This window comes from Microcaecilia unicolor, chromosome 2, assembly GCF_901765095.1.
Source record: "Microcaecilia unicolor chromosome 2, aMicUni1.1, whole genome shotgun sequence".
NCBI lineage: Eukaryota > Metazoa > Chordata > Amphibia > Gymnophiona > Siphonopidae > Microcaecilia > Microcaecilia unicolor.
Window position 1 is genome coordinate 394,506,394 of NC_044032.1, and position 19,163 is coordinate 394,525,556.

At 43.1% G+C, this 19,163-nt stretch overlaps 1 protein-coding gene across 5 annotated transcripts in view; it reads right to left on the reverse strand.

Annotated features, from left to right (window-relative positions):
* The window catches only part of WDFY3 (WD repeat and FYVE domain containing 3), a 655,707-nt gene that overhangs the window by 430,800 nt on the left and 205,744 nt on the right, over positions 1 to 19,163 (reverse strand). For all 5 annotated transcript variants that reach the window (XM_030190597.1, XM_030190598.1, XM_030190593.1 and 2 more), the window contains 3 exons: positions 14,663 to 14,772; positions 3,877 to 4,038; positions 837 to 1,029 (listed from right to left, as the gene is read on the reverse strand). In XM_030190597.1, coding sequence (XP_030046457.1) covers positions 837 to 1,029; positions 3,877 to 4,038; positions 14,663 to 14,772 — 465 coding nt within the window. The remainder of the gene's footprint in view (positions 1 to 836; positions 1,030 to 3,876; positions 4,039 to 14,662; positions 14,773 to 19,163) is intronic.

Consider the following 19,163-nt stretch of genomic DNA (forward strand, 5'->3'; position numbering starts at 1 on the left):
TACCGATGCCGACGTCGAAGGACCGGACCGATCCGAAAAAAGTCTCTCGCGCTGAGCCTCTCGAGACACCTGGGTCCTTTTTTTCATTAACTTACACAGCTTACAAGCAGCTGGAAGATGATCGGGCCCGAGGCACTGGAGACACCAAGCGTGAGGGTCGGTAGACGAGATGGTCCGGTTGCAGTGGGAACAGCGCTTGAAGCCGCTGGGAGTCCTCCATGACATGGGCGGGAAAATAGCGTTCGCGAAATTAAATGGCTCGATGGTGCCAATGAAAAGGGCACAAAAGAAGGAAAAAGGAACGCAGCCGAGCAGCCTGAAGGTGGTCGCGACAAAAAAGAAAGGAAACTTAAAAATGAGAAAAAACTAAAAGAAAATAAAGGAAACTTCTTTTTTTTTTTTTTTTAATATTTGAATAAAAAGACAAAGAAAAAAGGAAATAACGAAACGCGATAAATGCGACAAAAGTCCCCTGGGCCGAAAATCACAAGGAGTCGGAAAAAAATCACAACTCCTTCGCGAAGCAGAAAAAAAGAGAACTGAGGGAAGCGCGCGGGCGGGAAGTCACTTGCCCATAAGCGGGGCGTTGTCCCCACACCCGCTTCATCGCTTCTAGAACTTTTAAGTTTTTCTTTTAATTCCGGAGCTCCTGGGCCATTGCGGACGACGACCCATGCGTGATGATGTCCAGCCTGCTTGTCCTCGGAGAAAATAATGTTAACAAATGAAAAGCAACTATAACTTCTGGACATTTCCGAAAAGAAAGCAATTCTCACCCCTTCTAGAATATGTTTTATCAGTCACAAAACTCAAACAAGTATGAGAAAACAACATACCATGAATGTATTTCACTACATTGACACTAAGGCCATGGCGCGATATGGTCATCAGTACTTCGCCAGCACTCTTCCTCCAAGGCAGATTGTAAGGAGGGCACCAAGATGTGATTGCGCTAAACAAAAGCTGCAGGTCATCTTTTTGAGCAAGCTCTTCTGCAGGGGACACAAAGCTGCACAATTTCACCAATATCTGAAATGGTAAGCAAAAGGAATGGTGTTTTTAATGGTCTTCCTGCACAGTAGGACCTGCCTGGTACAGCACTTCTACTAGTCACATTAATAAATCTAGACCTCAATCCATGGTACAGTGATCTTTAAAGTATAGTGTCAAAACTTGAAAAGCTCACTTTACTTATTTATTCCCCCTCACATATATGTGCCCATGTATTACAGAATCAGACATAGGGAATAGTTAAGCTAGAGTGGAGGAGTGGCCTAGTGGTTAGGGTGGTGGACTTTGGTCCTGGGGAACTGAGGAACTGAGTTCGATTCCCGGCACAGGCAGCTCCTTGTGACTCTGGACAAGTCACTTAACCCTCCATTGCCTGCAGCATTGAGCCTGCCATGAGTGGGAAAGCGCGGGGTACAAATGTAACAAAAATAAAAATAAATAAATAAATAAAATGAAACACTTATTTCAGAGGTGTCCAATATGCAGCTCATGGATCAAATGTGGCTTGACTGACTTTGCGATGTGATCCACATGATGTTTTTAGTACAACAATTTTTACCTAATTAGCTAGTACACATGTTTTTGAGAATTTACAGAGGTATTTGGTAGATATGAAATCACAATTTCAGAAGAGATTTGCAATTCGAAAGAGTATTAATCATGCTAAAACAAGCTAAAAGTTTTTAAGGGCCCTGCACCTATACGGATTTCTGATCATGTGGCCCACTGTTGAAAAACTTGGATGCCTGGGCTTATTTGAAATCAGGTCTAGCAGACCTTATTTGTTGACAGACTAGTTTACTGTGTGGTACAAACTGAGCATCGGTGGCAGAGCCCAAGACCTGCTATACACACTAGATTTCCAACTACTTCACTGCACATACAAGACCTGCTACAACAACAACTATTCTTTCAATATGATGAATATAATTTGAATTTTGAATTTGATTACTTTAATTTCCAAACACAAATTAAAGCAAGTTCCATTCAATATCATTAGTTTTCTCCCTGCCTCAGAGGGCTTACAATCTAAGGTTCACACCTGAGACGATGGTTGAAGCAACTTTTCCATGGTTACAAGGTGTATCAGGAACTGTTCTGTCAACCACCACCCAAAAAATATCTCAGCTGGTGAGAAAACGCTTCTTTCCATCTTGGCAGTCTGCAGCAGGCATGCACTGAAAACTCTCGTGGAGAGTAGTGTTTTTGTTACCATCAGGGGGAAGTCTTCAGCTGGCGGAGCTTGGGATCCCCACCAGCTACTACTAAACGTGTGCTACAGTTAGGTGGGCCTGAGCCCTAAGTGGGTGGGCCCCAGCTCACCCAGGCCCACCTGTGGCTATGCCACTGGTCCCACAGTTATGCACTACCTTATAGAATAATGTGTAACTGCAAATTATTGGCACCTCTAACGTGCGTACGTGTCCTGCCCGTAAACGGGATCTGTGCTCTTCCTTCCTCACCCATTTGCCCGCACACAGAGCAAGTGTAAAGTAGTGAATGCTTATAGCACACATACTTTGGCTAAGTTTACAAGAGAAATGACTTGAGCATTTCTTTCAGAAATTTAGCTGTAAACTGTGTATATTAGAAGCACACATTGACCCAGCACCTATGTTGGGTCTTGAAAATTACTCTTGAGGAAGGTAATTTCATAACATGGCAACCAGAAAGGAATGGTTTAAGGCAGGAGCGTAGCCAAACCTGCCATTTCAGGTGGGCCCCGAGTTAAAATGGGTAGCCCTTCCCGTCCTCATACATGTATACATTTTTTAACCTTTCCCTCTGACCCTGCAGCCGATCTTTACCTCTTTCTTCCCATCCGTCCCCCTGCCCCTATTCACACCCATTCTTGCCTCAGGCCCACCCAGCTTGGAGGTAGGCCTTATAAGGGGATGTTCAGAGAGAGAAAGAGAGAGAGAGACAGGTAGATGCTGACTGTGTGTGTGGGGGGAAGGGGCAGATGCGTTGCTGCCAGCGGAGAAGAGAAAGAGAGAGGATGAGGTAGTGCCAATGAGGTGTTTGGGGGGGGGGGGGCGGTACTAGACTGGGTGGGCCTGTGCCCTGTAGCTACGCCACTGCTCTGTCTGTTTTTAGGGAGGGCTAGAAGTGACCCAGAGCTGCCTTCGAATGTGGATGCTACTGCAGGAGGCAGCATGGAGTCACTGCCCAGCACCCAGCAAGCCTCTGACCCATAGAAGATTCTATCAGAACAAATGGACTGGAACGAAAAAAGGCACTCTCTTTACCTACACAAGTATGCTTAACTGCTGCTCTTCCCTAGGCCCACTGGGGAATTTCGTTTTTTCACATGTACAAGTGTTACTGTCTAGCTCCACACAACAGTCCTTCTCTGTCCAAAGAGACTTAACTGAGGTACAGGGGACAAAAGGGAAAACCACTTTCTTTTAGGAAAACAACCAGATTGGAGGACTTGAATGTAGAATTTTTGAAAAGCAGAGACAAAAGGATATTTCTTAAATTCTGAAAATCGTAGGCATGACTAGCTGGAAGTTTAAAAGCAAGGTATTTTCACTGTTAGCAATCTTATGAGCTGATTTATAATACCTACATTAGTGCTGCACCCCACCCCCCACAGATACCACTCTAGGCAGCCATCTACTTTGCCTAATGGCTAAGCAGGTCCTGTATCCAGAATCACCTATATCATCCAAAGAGCCATCAAAAGGGAGAAGGGCACCCTCGTAGCTATCACTGCATTACTTACTGTCATTGTCGCTCCATCTTCATAATTCTTCATGTTCTGCCCATTTTATAGAACATGCAAACACAGCAATTTATATATAATAAAGTATAAATTCCCTGGATTAAGAAATTCAGAAGTTATAGTTTGCCCGTGCTCACCTGTACAAAGACTTTTTGTAGTAGTGCTCGTCGCTCTGCTAGAGGTAGCTCATTCTGTGCTGCCCCAACCACCTCAGGCACATGTGGAAGGTCAAAAAACAGATACAGACATTTAACAAGTGTGGAAGGCACTGACATGGTGGTCATGCAGTCCACTGTTTTCTGCAAAAAGAAATTAAAAAAAAAAGAAAGAAAGAAATAAGTCAACAAATAAACATCCCAGCCGAATTTACAAGTGGAGGCAGATTAGACAACCACATAAAAGCTTTTTAGTATAAAAATTAAGCCAACATTTGGGCCATTTCTAACAGGAAGCTGTGGTTTCCAGATGGTACCAATAGAAATCAAACAGATGGTACCATAATGTCAACTTTGATACAACAGAGAAAAGCACCTTTTGGAGTAACTTAGGAACCCTTAAGAGATACAAATCCCTTTTTTTCTGTGTGAGGGAATCCAAAGCCACCTGAGTATCAGAAGAAATACCAGTGCTGCACACAGAGAGAAGCTCAACTAGGCAGTGGCCATCCACTTAAACCATATAAAACCAGAAGCAGATAATACAGCATTTTATTTTCTTTAAAAACAGCAACTATCTATTTATTGTGTACGGAAAATAAAAGTGCAGGAGTGCAGCCTGTATACAAAGAGGCAGATGTGCAAATAAGCGCCAACCCCATATGAAATAATGCCAGAAACTGGACCCATTTTGGTAAATTGGCAAAAAGAGCAGAGAAAAAGCAGAGTGTGGTCAGGCCTGCTTCAGGTGACATTTCACCAATATTCAATACAGACTGGGCACACCACACTAGTAGCTATCAACTCAATCCTTGGGAAACACCCAGCCACTCGGGTTTTCAAGATATCCATAACCATTACACACAGAACACATCTGTATACAGTGGGGGCAGTGCAAGTAAAACTTCCTCATTGTGGATATCCTGAAAACTGACTGGCCGGATGGGTGAACTACTGCACTCTACAGTTTCTCTAAAACTAAAATAAATAAGAACCTGTCTAGATAGAAACAGGCAGGTATAGCAGAGCTCTAAAAAGTTTCCCTATCTTTAGGGTGAAGAAATTTCTAGAGCCCTGCTCCTATCTGTGCTGAGTAATAAAGTGATGCATAATGGATGAAACAAAGTGTGTGTGTCACTGCTAGTGGGAGTTCCCTGTGAGTGATTGGAGAGAACTGTAAAGCGCCCTGCCTAATGTAATTCAGAGGTGTTTTGCCAGTGATTGGCTGAGAGGGATGTAGAGCAGAGAGGGGCTCAAAGATGTTAAGAAGCGGCAGGGAGCTGCCACACTTGACGTTCACTTATTTATTTATCACATTTGTACCCCATATTTTCCCACCTATTTGCAGGCTCAATGTGGCTTACATAGTACCGTGAAGCGTTAGCCATCTCCGGTGATGAAACAAATACAGAGTGATGTTATTGTCAATGAGACAAATGTGTTACAGACATATTAGGGAATCGTAGAGAAGAAGAGTTATATAGTATTCATAGTGGATGAACACTTAGCCCTCTAAACTAGTTGACCTAACCAGTAAAAGAGAAGTTTAGACCAGAAAGGGTCTAGAGGAGATTTCTGGATGTTCAACTCGTGTCAGAATGAGTTTTTGCAGGAAGAAAGGTAGAGACCCCCAGGCCAGTTTTCCTGAAAGTTGTAAGCTATGTGTGATGACCTAGAGGGTGCATCCTGCTAAACTACCTTGGAAGTTCCAGCCTAATCTCTGAGGGACCACACCCTGGTGTATCCCCAGCAGACAGAAAGAAGACTGGTCATTTTTACGTTTGACTTTGGGATTTATTGAACTTGTGTCCCTCTATTCAAGGCACAGGTCTTTGAGAAAGTGATTACCATGTACAGCCAGGTACTTAGGTCCAAGTATCGCCAAGGAATTTTGGTCATACCCTTCAGTATAAAGACTATTAAGGTTCTTGGGTTCCTCTCGATTCACACTTCACACCTTTAAACCTCAAAAGGACTCAGTTATTCGCTCATCATTTTTTGCCCTTCACTATCATTTCATCATCAGACCTACACCCCCCCTTGTTATATCCCATCTTGACTACTGTAATTCACTTTATTCCAGTCTTCATTCTTTCAAACGTCTTCACTTCAACCAGTCAACTGCCATTAAACTTCTTCAAAATGAGAGCTGTTTTGATCATGTCACACCTCTCCTCAACTATGAACATTGGCTTCCAGTTACTGCCTACATCACAAAATCCTTGTTTACAACTCTCGTCAACCATCAGCTTCCTCCCATCTCATCCCCTACACCCCTCTCTAATGTCTTCACTCTGCAGACCAGAATCTAATAACTCTCCCCCTGCTCTCTGTCCTTTGCCTCAAGGTGTTGAGGAACTCTGCCTTTAGTTACATTGGACCCAAACTCTGGAATGACTTGCCTCTATCAGAAACCAACCAAACATTGCCTTCTTTATGAAACTGCTTAAGACCCAAGTTTTCCTAAAATTTTTACCCTCCACCTCTATCTAGGACTTTGTTTGTCCCTATTCTGTTTTGGACATCATTTTCCTTGAACTCTCTTTTTGTTTTTTTTATTTATTATAAACCGCTGTGCTGCCTACCCCAAGGCTAATGTGCGGTATATCAAGTGACATACATAAATACATACATACAGATGTGTGTGTGTTACTGAAGAGTCAGAGGTGGCAGGGGTGCCCTCCCCAAAACCCTCAAAGGAACTGATCCTAAAGACAAAATTACTGAAAAAAATGTATAATGAAGCCAGCTAATGGAACCAAGAAACAGCCTGTCCAGCTACAAAGAGAGACAGAGAGCTAACTGCCACAGAAACGTTTTAATTTGCAAAGGATCATAACATTTCAACTGCTCCTTTTTCTCTAGCCTTCCGAGTTTTCTTCTCCTTGGACTATTTGTGCTATGTCTCCTTTTGATTGGACATTTCACCAATAAGAGTGAATTTTTAGAAAAAGAGAAAAATGAATGGAGTTGGGGGTTTGGAGCAGGAGTGTTTTTGCAGGTCAAACAGAGGACCTAAGGGCAGTTGCCTCCCCTCTCTTCCGCCGCTCTCCAGGGCCCATATTTTCCCACAATATTAGTTCCCCATGGAGCGACTACAAAACCCCACACGTAGACCGTGGGTTACACCTATGCAGTACACATACAAATGTGTCAGCATCACTGCACAAATGAACACAAATCACAAAGCCATCTTCTTGTTTTCTATCACAGTTTAAGACTAAACAAAATATTGTGTCAATAGTACAAGGATATGGTTTTTCCCCTTTTATTGTGGTCTAGACCAATGTTTCTCAATCAAGTCCTGGAGTACTCCAGAGTATGGTCTTCAGATCTCCACAATGAATATGCAATAGAGGCAGTGTATGCAAATCTCTCATGTATATTCATTGTGGATATCCTAACATCTGGACTGGCTAGGAGGTACTCCAGGACTGGCTTAAGAAATACTTGTCTAAACTACAGAACCTTTCTCCTTACCTCCTCCTACGTAGCTCTCAGATAAAATGCACCAAAACACCAGTATTTCTGTTTTCTTTTTTTCTCACATCCCTTTCTCTACATGTTCTGCAACTAAGAAGAAGAAATGGGCTACCCCTAGATGAGCCAGTTTGGGACGCTTTAAAAGTGAGCTTGCACTCTTCTGCCTAATCTGGGAGCTGAACTATTACTTCAGCAGGGCCTCCTGCATGGCAGCACTGTAAAAATGTCAATGGACTGTCTTTATATGGAAATTCATTTTTTAAATTGAATCCCTGATGGGGTTTCTGAGAGATTAACTAGTCCTGAGATGCAGCACTATGTGCTAATCAGGAAACCAATTTTATTTATTTATGACATTTTTACCCCTCAGCCTGAGAGTGACTCAGGTTCAATGTGGCTTACATAGCCAATAACTAAATGAATGATACATTGTAAGAATACATAAACAGATTGCAAAAATGTTTTAAGCTTTTTTCTAAATCTTGGCAATAGAGGAAAAGAGTCCCAGAGAGAAACACCACTAATATAATCTGCTTTCTCATTCCCATCAGTGTCCCACCATATCTTTAACATCAGCATATGACAGCAAGAGGCTTACCTCATCCTATTCAGATTCAACTAATTTTATTGGCATAAAAATTTGTACATAAAGTGGTAAAATGGTTCATACCCTGAACTGGAGAAGGCTGAGCTCTACTATATGGATGCCCTTGTCAACTTACCACCAAGGAATTCACTGAGATCTTCTCGTTCATACTTAAACCACATACGCTTCCACCTTTTCCTACATCAACACTCATTTGTGGAATGCATTGCCTAAATCAGTAAAGACAGTTCAGGATCATCTGACTTTCCAGAAGTCTCTCAAGACCTACTTATTTGGGCAAGCTTACCCCTAAAGATCCAGTCCTGCATCCATGATTCCTGGACTACAAATCCTTTCAAGATTGTGTGAACTCAATTACTTTATCTTGCCCCTGTAACTTTACGCCATCCATATCCCTTTCACTTAATTGTACTTTACTGTATGTTTCCTAAATGTTGTAAGCCACATTGAGCCTGTCAGTGGTGGGAAAATGTGGGGTATAAATGATATAAAATAAATAAAAATAAAAGCAAATAAGTTGTGTGTCCCCTCCTCGTTAGTACTGGTCTGACTTCTAATACCATATGTAGCAGCTGCCCACTTGTCACGCTTTGCACAAATAAAGCAGCAGCAAAACAAAGATTTCATTATCTGTTTGGCCTTGACTTCACAGGTCTTAATGGCTTGACAGGAGGCACTATATTAATGGATGGTCAGGACGCACTATAAAGAGTGCCAGTCCTCAGAAACACAGTGTTCATGTATCATTTGTAGTGCTGTAGAAAATGGAACACTTCCAGCAAGAAGTCATAAGGGACGATCCACCAAAACAACAAGTTTGACATGCTCAAAACCATGCGGAGGTTTGATCTGGCTGAAAGATCGCTGCCAAAGTTAAGTAGCGTGATTATGTATCTTATCTTAGAAGTAATGAGTAATTTTTAAATAAAAGAAGAAAAAGAAAGAAGAAATTTAGTTAAATAAAAAGATTGTATGCTACGGGTGATTCAATGAAGATCTATTCAGCGCCATTAATATAGGGGACGCTGCCCCCGCATGGTAAGGCTGATAATACTCTGAAGATCCCCGTTAAAAGAAAAAAATGTACAGTAAATGAAGTACATATTGTTGGATGTTGGACTGTGTATTTGTTAGATATTGGGATGTTTGGGACAGAAGAGGATAACTTTTGACTAAAGTCCCCACATCAGTAAGAATTGGTCTCCTTAATTAGATTGATCAAAACCAAATTCATGCATTTTGAATATCGGTTTTGTTTTAAAAATGCAATTGGGCATTAAGACATTGCAGAGATGACTGATCTGACCCTCTGACATTAGATGCTCTCAGCACTGGCTCTGCACATCGAACAGCATTCCCCGCCAATGACATGGCAACGACTATTGCTCTGTAGTGCGCCCCATGTTTGGCTATTAAATATAAGCAGTAATCCAATTCTGCTTGCAGTTTCATTAAGGAACTTCTACTGTGTGGTATGGAACAGCTGGTGCTGGTAAATCTAAAACCTTTCAGCAGCAAAACATTCTATTATGTGCAGGGCTGTGGAGTCGGTACACCAAACCTTCGACTCCTACTCTTGTAAGGCTTTAGGTTTTTTGTTGTGGATCTAAAGTACTGGTAAATATAACTTTAGATTTATATATATGGTAAATTTATTTTGAAGTTAGAATCAGTACATTTTTACCAACTCCAACCACCCAAAACTGCTTCAAACTCCAACTCCACAGCCATGATTTTGACTTGTTAGAGCCTGAGTTCAGGAGGTGGTAACAGCGGTTAGCGTATCTGGGTTTAAAAAAAGGTTTGGACAAATTCCTGGAGGACAGGTCCATAGTCTGCTATTGAGACAGGCATGGGAAGCAACTGCTTTCCCTGGGATGTGTAGTATGGAGTATTGCCACGATTTGGATTTCTGCCAGGTACTTGTGACCTGGTTTGGCCATTGTTTGGAAAACAGGATACTGGGATAGATGGACCATTGGTCTGATCCAGTATGGCTACTCTTATGTTTTTATTCTTATGTAGATGAGAGGACTAGCTGTGACACAAATAGCAGCTAGACTATGCAACCTTGATTTTACCGTAAACCTCTTAATTTATCATACTTTCAAGAAAAGATAAATTGCATTTGCCAATTCTGTCAGACAATAAGCTTTCTATTGGAAGGGTTACTTCCTATAGGGCTCCATTCACACAATCTTTTTTGCTTTTTGTGACCACTAACAAGGGGGGAAAAAACCCCAGCAATGTCATCTCTTTCTGCTGTTCTCCTTCAACCAGTACTTACTCCTTTCCTTAGCCCTCTATCTTACTCTTTCCTTGACTTTCTATCTATATCGTAGTTCCTGTTTTCATTACTGATTTTGTTTCTAAACCATCTTGACGGAACTCCCTAAGGTAGTATATCAAGTACCAACAAATACTAACAAACTTGGAAACTTAGAAAAGTGAATGTTCAAAAGACAGGACAAAACGAATCACAATTCATATCACAGTCTGGAAAAAAAAAAAGCTTTCAGGAGTGTCCAGGATAAACCACCAAAAAGCAACCCCACTAATAAAACAGGGAAACACAAAACAATGTCTGACAAGGATCACAAGGCCTATCCAGTCTGCCCATTTTCTTTTCTTGCTATGTATCATACTCTCTTCAAGCACTCTATTTACTTTCATGCCCCTATAACTATGGATCTAGTGCATCTATCCCACGATCCAGATAAGAACTGCCATGTTGGATCAGACCAAAGGTCCAATAAGTCCAGCATCCTCGAAGAACTAATTATCTCCCCCCCCCCTCCACAAATTAGCAACAATGGAGACAGCAAAATTCAGATTCATAAGAATTTTTCAGGGACTGTGGTGTGAATGCTTGTGGTGTTATCTCCAGAACTGGACAGATCAGCTATGGATGTAAACCGGTGACCTGGAGATAAAGAACTGAAGAAATAGAAAAATTGAAACAACATATTTTATCAGTGTTTCAACTGGAAAAGACATGGAAGTAGGAAAACATTTTGAAAAACTATTGCATTGAAGGCAAGTGGTAAAGCAAAGATACATACCTGTAGCAGGTATTCTCTCCAAGGACAACAGGCCTTATATTCTCACAACAGGGTAATGAGATCCACGTTGCCCAGTTCGGAGCTTATATCAAGCTAAAAGAGCTTTCTGGAATGAGAGACTCGCTCCACTGCGCATGCATGAGTGCCTTCCCACTCACTGCAAGAGCGCAGGACTACCAATCCAAAACTATAGCATATGAAAAAAAGAGGAGACAACTCCTAGTGGAGGTGGGAGGGTCTGTGAGAATATAAGGCCTCCTGTCCTCAGAGAATACCTGATACAGGTAAGCATCTTCGCTTTCTCCAAGGACAAGCAGGCCTATAATTCTTACAAGTGGGGAATCCCTAGCTACCAGGCTCACTGAAAACAACCGTAGCTCAATTGGGCCTCACAATGGCGAGGACAACACAGATCAACCTGAAACTATATAAAAACTGTGTGAGAGTGCAGCCTGGAACAGAATAAAATGGGCCTAAGAGGCAGGAGTTGGATTCTTGAAATTCTGCAGTACGTCTGTCCAAACTGAGTGTCATGTCAGGTGTTTTGCTCAAGGCAGTAATGAGATGTGAATGTGTGGACTGAAGACCATGTTGCATATTTGCAAAATTTCTTCAATGGAGGCTGAACGCAAGTGGGCTACTGACTTAGCTATGGCTCCAACATTGCGAGCCTCGACATGACCCTGCAGTGTCAACCCAGCCTGGGCGTAAGTGAAAAAAATGCAATCTGCCAGCCAAATAAAGATTGTACATTTCCCAATGGCGACACCCATCCTGCTGGGATCAAAAGAAACAAAAAAGTGGGTAGACTGTCTGTGGGGCTTAGTCTACCCCAAGTAAAAGGCCAATGCTTGCTTGCAGTCAAAGGTGTGCAAGCCGCTCTCGCCAGGATAGGCATGAGGTCATGGAAAGAATGTTGGCAAGACAATTGACTGGTTCAGATGGAACTCTAACACAACCTTAGGCAGGAACTTAGGGAGCAAGTGGAGGACTACTCTGCTGTGATGAAACCTAGTATACAGTTCATCCACATTAACGCCTGAAGCTCACCGACTGCAAGGTGAAGTAATAGTCACCAAGAAAATGACCTTCCAGGTCAAGTACTGTAGATGACAAGAATCGAGTGGCTAGAAAGAAGCTTTCATCAGCTTGGTGAAAACAATGTTGAGGTCCCATGACACAGGCAGAGATTTGACAGGGCTTTGACAAAAGCAAACCTCTCATGAAGCAAACTAGAGGCTGTCCAGAGATGGTCTTACTCTCTTACACAGTGATGAGAAGTACCGATTGCACTGAGGTGAACCCTTACGGAGTTGGTCTTGAGGCCTGATTTAGAAGTGTAGAAGGTATTCAAGCAGGGTCTCTGTAGGACAAGGAAGAGGATCAATGGCCTTGCTGTGACACCAGACAGCAAACCTCCTCCATTTAAGAGTAACACCTCTTAGTGGAATCTTTTCTGGAAGCCAGCAAGACCTGGAAGACACCCTCAGAAAGAGACAATTTCTAGGCGCTCAACATTCAGACCGTGAGAACCAGAGACTGAAGAATGGGATGCTGGTGAGGATCAGAGACTGGAGAATGGGATGCAGAAGACATCCCTCTTTCTGCATGTTAAGGGTCAGAAAACACTCCAATCTCCACGGTTCCTCAGAGGATAACTCCAGAAGAAGGAAACTCTGTTGGGACCAGTAAGGAGTAATCAGAATCATGGTTTCATGGTCTTGATTTTCAGCAAAGTCTTCCCCATGATGGGAGGATACACATACAGAAGACCTTTCCCCAATGAAGAAGGAAGACATCTCACACTAGTCTGTCATGGGCCTGAAACCTGGAACAAAACTGAGGGTCTATGTGATTGATCTGAGTGGCAAAAATATCCACCAAGGTGGTGCCCCATGCTTGGAAGATCTCCCAGGCAATGACCATGTTGAGAGACCACTGATGCAGTTGGAAGGCCCTGCTCAGCCTGTTGGCCAGGCCGTTGTTTTTGCATGCCAGATAAGCGACGTGAAGGAGCATACCATTCTGGACAGCCCAGCGTCACAACCAGATAGCCTCCTGACCCCTCATGATCCAGTTCCCCCCCTGCTTGTTGGTGTAATATATCACAACTTGATTGTCTGTTTGAATGAGTAAAATTTGTTAAGTCAGCCAATCTCTGAAAGCCTTTAGAAAGTTTCAAATAGCCTGAAGCTTCAAGAGATTGATCTGGACAACTGTTTCCTAGGCACACCAAGCACCTTGAGTGTTAACATTTTTTTTTGTACCCCATGCTTTCCCACTCATGGCAGGCTCTATGCGGCAGGCAATGGAGGGTTAAGTGACTTGCCCAGAGTCACAAGGAGCTACCTGTGCCGGGAATCGAACTCAGTTCCTCAGTTCCCCAGGACCAAAGTCCACCACCCTAACCACTAGGCCACTTCCTAGTGAAGCCCATCTACATGAGCTCCCCACCCCAGGTGGAATGCATCCGTCATCAGCACTTTTTGCAGCTAAGGAATTTGAAATGGAAGTCCCAGAGTCAAAGTGGATCGAATGGTCCACCACAACAAGGAGCGAGCAAACTGTGGGGACAATCGGACGACATCTCCACATCTCCCATGGCTTGGTACCACTGAGAAGCTAGGGTCCATTAGGCAGTTTACGTCATGGGCATCACGTAAACAGTGGACGTCATGTGGCCCAATAAACTCAACATCTGCCAAGCTGTGACCTGCTGAGAGGTTTGAACCTGAGAAACCAGTGTGACTAGAGCGTCCGCTCTGGGCCCAAGGAGAAAGGATCAAACCTTCTAAGTACTGAGCAGGGTTCCAATGAATTCCAATTGGTGGACAGGGTGCAAATGAGACGGGGTAGTGTAAAACAAACCATAGTAGCTGAGCAACACAGTGCTCTGCATGGACTCCTGAGCACCATCCTTCGACATGTTCTTCACCAGCCATAGTCCAGATAAGGAAACACATGTACAGTCTTAGTAGCGATGTTGCGACTACAGCTAGACATTTGGTAAAAACCCTGGGAGCGGACGCAAGGCCAAAAGACAACATGCAGTACTGGAAATGAAGTTTCCAGTCAAAAACGCAGATACTTCCTGTGAACTGGAAGTATTGAGATGTGTGTGTAAGCATCCTTCAAGTTCAGACAGCATAGTCAATCATTTTCCTGTATCATAGGGAGAAGGGTGCCCAGGGAAAATGACTCACCAAAGATATTCAGTATAATTGGTCTGAACTCCAAGAAACACCCATGTTCAAGAGTGTTAAGAGTGAGACCAGACTGATGCATACAGTATCTATGATGTCATTTGTGACATCGACAAAATGGCTTCAATTCAGACATGACTTCCCTTGGAGATTCAAGATACACTAAAGAGTTTCAAAAGATGAAGTCTTTGCAGTAACATTTTTAATGAACACAATGGCAAACTATACTACCTGTCATACACGTTTGCTATACTATTTTAAAGAAAACTGCAGTGTAAAATATTCAAAGTATATCTTTTTAATAACCTGCATCATAAGGTGCTATGGCCCTTCTCAGCACAATCTTCAGTCCTTGCTATGTACCTACTTAAAACAATGTTACTTTTTAATTGTGGTAGGAAAAAAAAACTAACCTGACCAGATGATGCCAACAGGTTTATTATAGTCAATAGCATCCAGCCCCTACTGGCCTCCTCACTCTGATTGATCTCTAGAAACTGGACAATTGCACGACTGGCAGCCTCTGTTGAAAAAGAGAGAGAGAGAGAGATGAAAGGCTGCAGTGCCAAGAAAAGCATTTGATATTATACAACATTCTGAGAAGGCAAGACAAAAATAATGTTTTATTTTAATTACACTGTGCCATTCTCATGCAAGTAATCAAAAGCTCCAATTGTGCAAAAAAATCATTAAGGAATACACATCATTACTGCACAAACTGTGCTTTTTTTCTTTCATTCAGTGTAAGCATATCCATGTATTCCCTCCTACTGCACAAACAGTACAGAATATTTATGACAATTCAAATCCATATCAGCTTTTAGCATCTGAACTTAGCCAGGCACACTTCAAGGCTGCCAGCTGTTCAAGTGTGCTAGCTAAACTCAAAGTAAAAGTTTGGAATGGCTCTGATTGTTCCCTTTATATAAACCACTAAAAAAAAATTAAAAAAAGACGCCTCCCTACCTAACAAGATCGGATATGTTGTATGATTTAACTAGACTAATACTAAAAACAATAAAAGTGTGTCACATCCATTAAAGCTGCAGCCCCTGAAGAGACTACCCTGCCCTAGGAGACCAGATTTTCACACTGGAAGATGGCCTAACAGTGAATGGATGAACTCTAATCTGGAGGGATATTTATTCATAGAACTCAACCTCACCTAAGGAATCTTTTCTAGCTTCAAGTCAACTGTGGCTTGCCCTGTTGAATTCTCAAGGCTTTCCCTCAGGTAGCTACAGCTGCCTTCTCAGCAGCATTTTGTTGAAAAACCTTTCATTTTGCAAGTCTTATGGCAAAGTACAGTAAGCTACCACAGAAAACGTTTATTTGGATCCATAATGTCTACTTATCCAATACTTTGGTAGGTGGCAAAAAAATCATTTTAAATACCTGGGATACAATGAAGACACTGAAGTAATTCAACAAGATGCAATATACTCCCCAGAACTGGGATCTCTCACCCCACATACACAGAAAAAAAATAAACTTCTCAAATTTACAAATCCGTGCTTACCACAGCAAAAAAGAGCATGCTGTAGGGCACGCTGAGGCATCCCGTGATAATTCTGCCATGTGCATGCACTAAAAAATAAAATGCAGTTTTTGTCACAGGGCTGTGTCCAGGAGGTGAAGAGTGAGCATGTTCTGTGCTAATCGGTTAGTGCAGATACATTGCCAAGCACTAACTGATTAGCACATGAGAACTTGCTGCAAACGTAATGGGTGGCAGTAATGGCTCATGTGCTAACCTGTTTTACCAAGTCTATTAGAGGATTTCCTATCCCGCTCATCAAAAGAAAATGTCTAGGTGGCTTACATTCTAAAGTGAAAGAGTAGAAAAAGTAAACTAGTGCTAACGAGAGTAACAATGGGGAACCTGGGATAAAACTACAATATGAGACAGGACATTGGGGGTGGGGGGGTAGGTGGAAATACACTAGGAGTATGCTGCTGCATGTTAGGTCTCACATCCAACCTGTGCAATGGGGGGGGGGGGGGGGGGGAGGGTCAAGTAAATATAGAGAAGTTTATTTCTCATATTTATTTCTGAATACAAACATTTTCAAAATCAATAAAATATTACCAGATTAACATAGTAACATAGTAGATGACGGCAGATAAAGACCTGCACGGTCCATCCAGTCTGCCCAAGAAGATAAATTCATATGTGCTACTTTTTTTTATTTGTACTGTCCTCTTCAGGGCACAGTCCGTATAAATCTGGCCAGCCCTATCCCCGCCTCCCAACCACCAACCCCGCCTCCCAACCACCAGCTCTGGCACAGACCGTATAAGTCTGCCCAGCACTATCCCCGCCGCCCAACCACCAGCCCCAGCACAGACCGTATAAGTCTGCCCAGCACTAGTCCTGCCTCCCAACCACCAGCCCCAGCACAGACCGTATATGTCTGCCCACACTAGCCCTGCCTCCCAACCACCAGCTCTGCCACCCATTCTAGGCTAAGCTCCTGAGGATCCCTTTCTTCTGCACAGGATTCCTTTATGTTTATCCCACGCATGTTTGAATTCCGTTACCTTTTTCATCTCCACCACCTCCCGCGGGAGGGCATTCCAAGCATCCACCACCCTCTCCGTGAAAAAATACTTCCTGACATTCTTCTTGAGTCTGCCCCCCTTCAATCTCATTTCATGCCCTCTCGTTCTACCGCCTTCCCATCTCCGGAAAAGGTTCGTTTGCAGATTAATACCTTTCAAATATTTGAGCGTCTGTATCATATCACCCCTGTTCCTCCTTTCCTCCAGGGTATACATGTTCAGGTCCGCAAGTCTCTCCTCATACGTCTTGTAACGCAAATCCCATACCATCCTCGTAGCTTTTCTTTGCACCGCTTCAATTCTTTTTACATCCTTAGCAAGATACGGCCTCCAAAACTGAACACAATACTCCAGGTGGGGCCTCACCAACGACTTGTACAGGGGCATCAACACCTCTTTTCTTCTGCTGGTCACACCTCTCTCTATACAGCCTAGTAACCTTCTAGCTACGGCCACCGCCTTGTCACACTGTTTCATCGCCTTCAGATCCTCAGATACTATCACCCCAAGATCCCTCTCCCCATCTGTACCTAGCAGACTCTCACCGCCTAACACATATGCCTCTCTTGGATTTCTACTCCCTAAGTGCATCACTTTGCATTTCTTCGCATTGAATTTTAATTGCCAAACCTTAGACCATTCTTCTAGCTTTTGTCAGATCCTTTTTCATGTTTTCCACTCCCTCCGGGGTGTCCACTGTGTTACAAATCTTAGTATCATCCGCAAATAGGCAAACTTTACCTTCTAACCCTTCGGCAATGTCACTCACAAATATATTGAACAGAATCGGCCCCAGCACCGATCCCTGAGGCACTCCACTACTCACCTTTCCCTCATCCGAGCGAACTCCATTCACCACCACCCTCTGGCGCCTGTCCGTCAACCAGTTCCTAATCCAGTTCACCACTTTGGGTCCTATCTTCAGCCCATCCAGTTTATTTAAGAGCCTCATGTGGGGAACCGTGTCAAAAGCCTTGCTGAAATCTAAGTAGATTACGTCTATAGCACGTCCACGGTTCAATTCTCTGGTCACCCAATCAAAGAATTCAATGAGATTCGTTTGGCACGATTTCCCTTTGGTAAAACCATGTTGTCTCGGATCTTGCAACTCATTTTCTTCCAGGAAATTCACTATCCTTTCCTTCAGCATCGCTTCCATTATTTTTCCAATAATCGAAGTGAGGCTTACCGGCCTGTAGTTTCCAGCTTCTTCCCTATCACCACTTTTGTGAAGAGGGACCACCTCCGCCGTTCTCCAATCCCTCGGAACCTCTCCCATTTGTAAGGATTTATTAAACAAATCTTTAAGAGGACCCGCCAGAACCTCTCTGAGCTCCCTCAATATCCTGGGGTGGATCCCATCCGGTCACATGGCTTTGTCCACCTTTAGTTTTTCTAGTTGTTGACACACACTCTCTTCCGTGAACGGTGCTATATCCACTCCATTCTCAAATGAACTTTTGCCAGTCCATCGTGGTCCTTCTTCCGGATTTTCTTCAGTAAAAACAGAACAAAAGTATCTATTTAGCAAATTTGCCTTTTCTTCATCATTATCTACATAGCGGTTTGCAGTATCTTTTAGTCTCACAATTCCCTTTTTAGTCATTCTCCTTTCACTAATATACCTGAAGAAATTTTTGTCACCCCTCCTTACCTTTCTAGCCATTTGTTCTTCCGCTTTCGCCAGACGTACCTCTCTCTTGGCTTCTTTCAGTTTCCTCCAGTATTCCTCCCCGTGTTCCTCGTCTTGAGTTTTTTTGTATTTCTGGAATACGAACTCTTTAGCCTTTATTTTCTCAGCCACTTGCTTGGAGAACCATAGCGGTTTCCTTTTTCTCTTGCTTTTATTTACTTTCCTTACATAAAGGTTTGTGGCCCTATTTATAGCTTCTTTCAGCCTGGACCACTGTCCTTCCACTTCTCGTACGTCCTCCCAGCCAATCAGCTCCCTCCTTAGGTATTCCCCCATTTTACTAAAGTCAGCATGCTTGAAATCCAGGACTTTGAGTTTTGAGTGGCAACCCTCCTCTTCAGCCGTCATATCAAACCAAACCGTTTGATGGTCACTGCCGCCCAGGTGGGCACCCACTCGGACATTTGACACGCTATCCGCATTTGTGAGCACCAGATCCAGCGTCGCTCCCTCCCTCGTGGGTTCCATGACCATTTGTCTGAGCAGAGCACTTTGGAAAGCATCCACAATCTCTCTACTTCTTTCCAATTCCGCAGACGGAACCTTCCAATCTACATCCGGCAGATTGAAATCTCCCAGCAACAGCACCTCTCTCTTCTTTCCCAACTTTTGAATATCTGCGATCAGGTCTTTATCTAATTCTTCCAATTGTGTTGGAG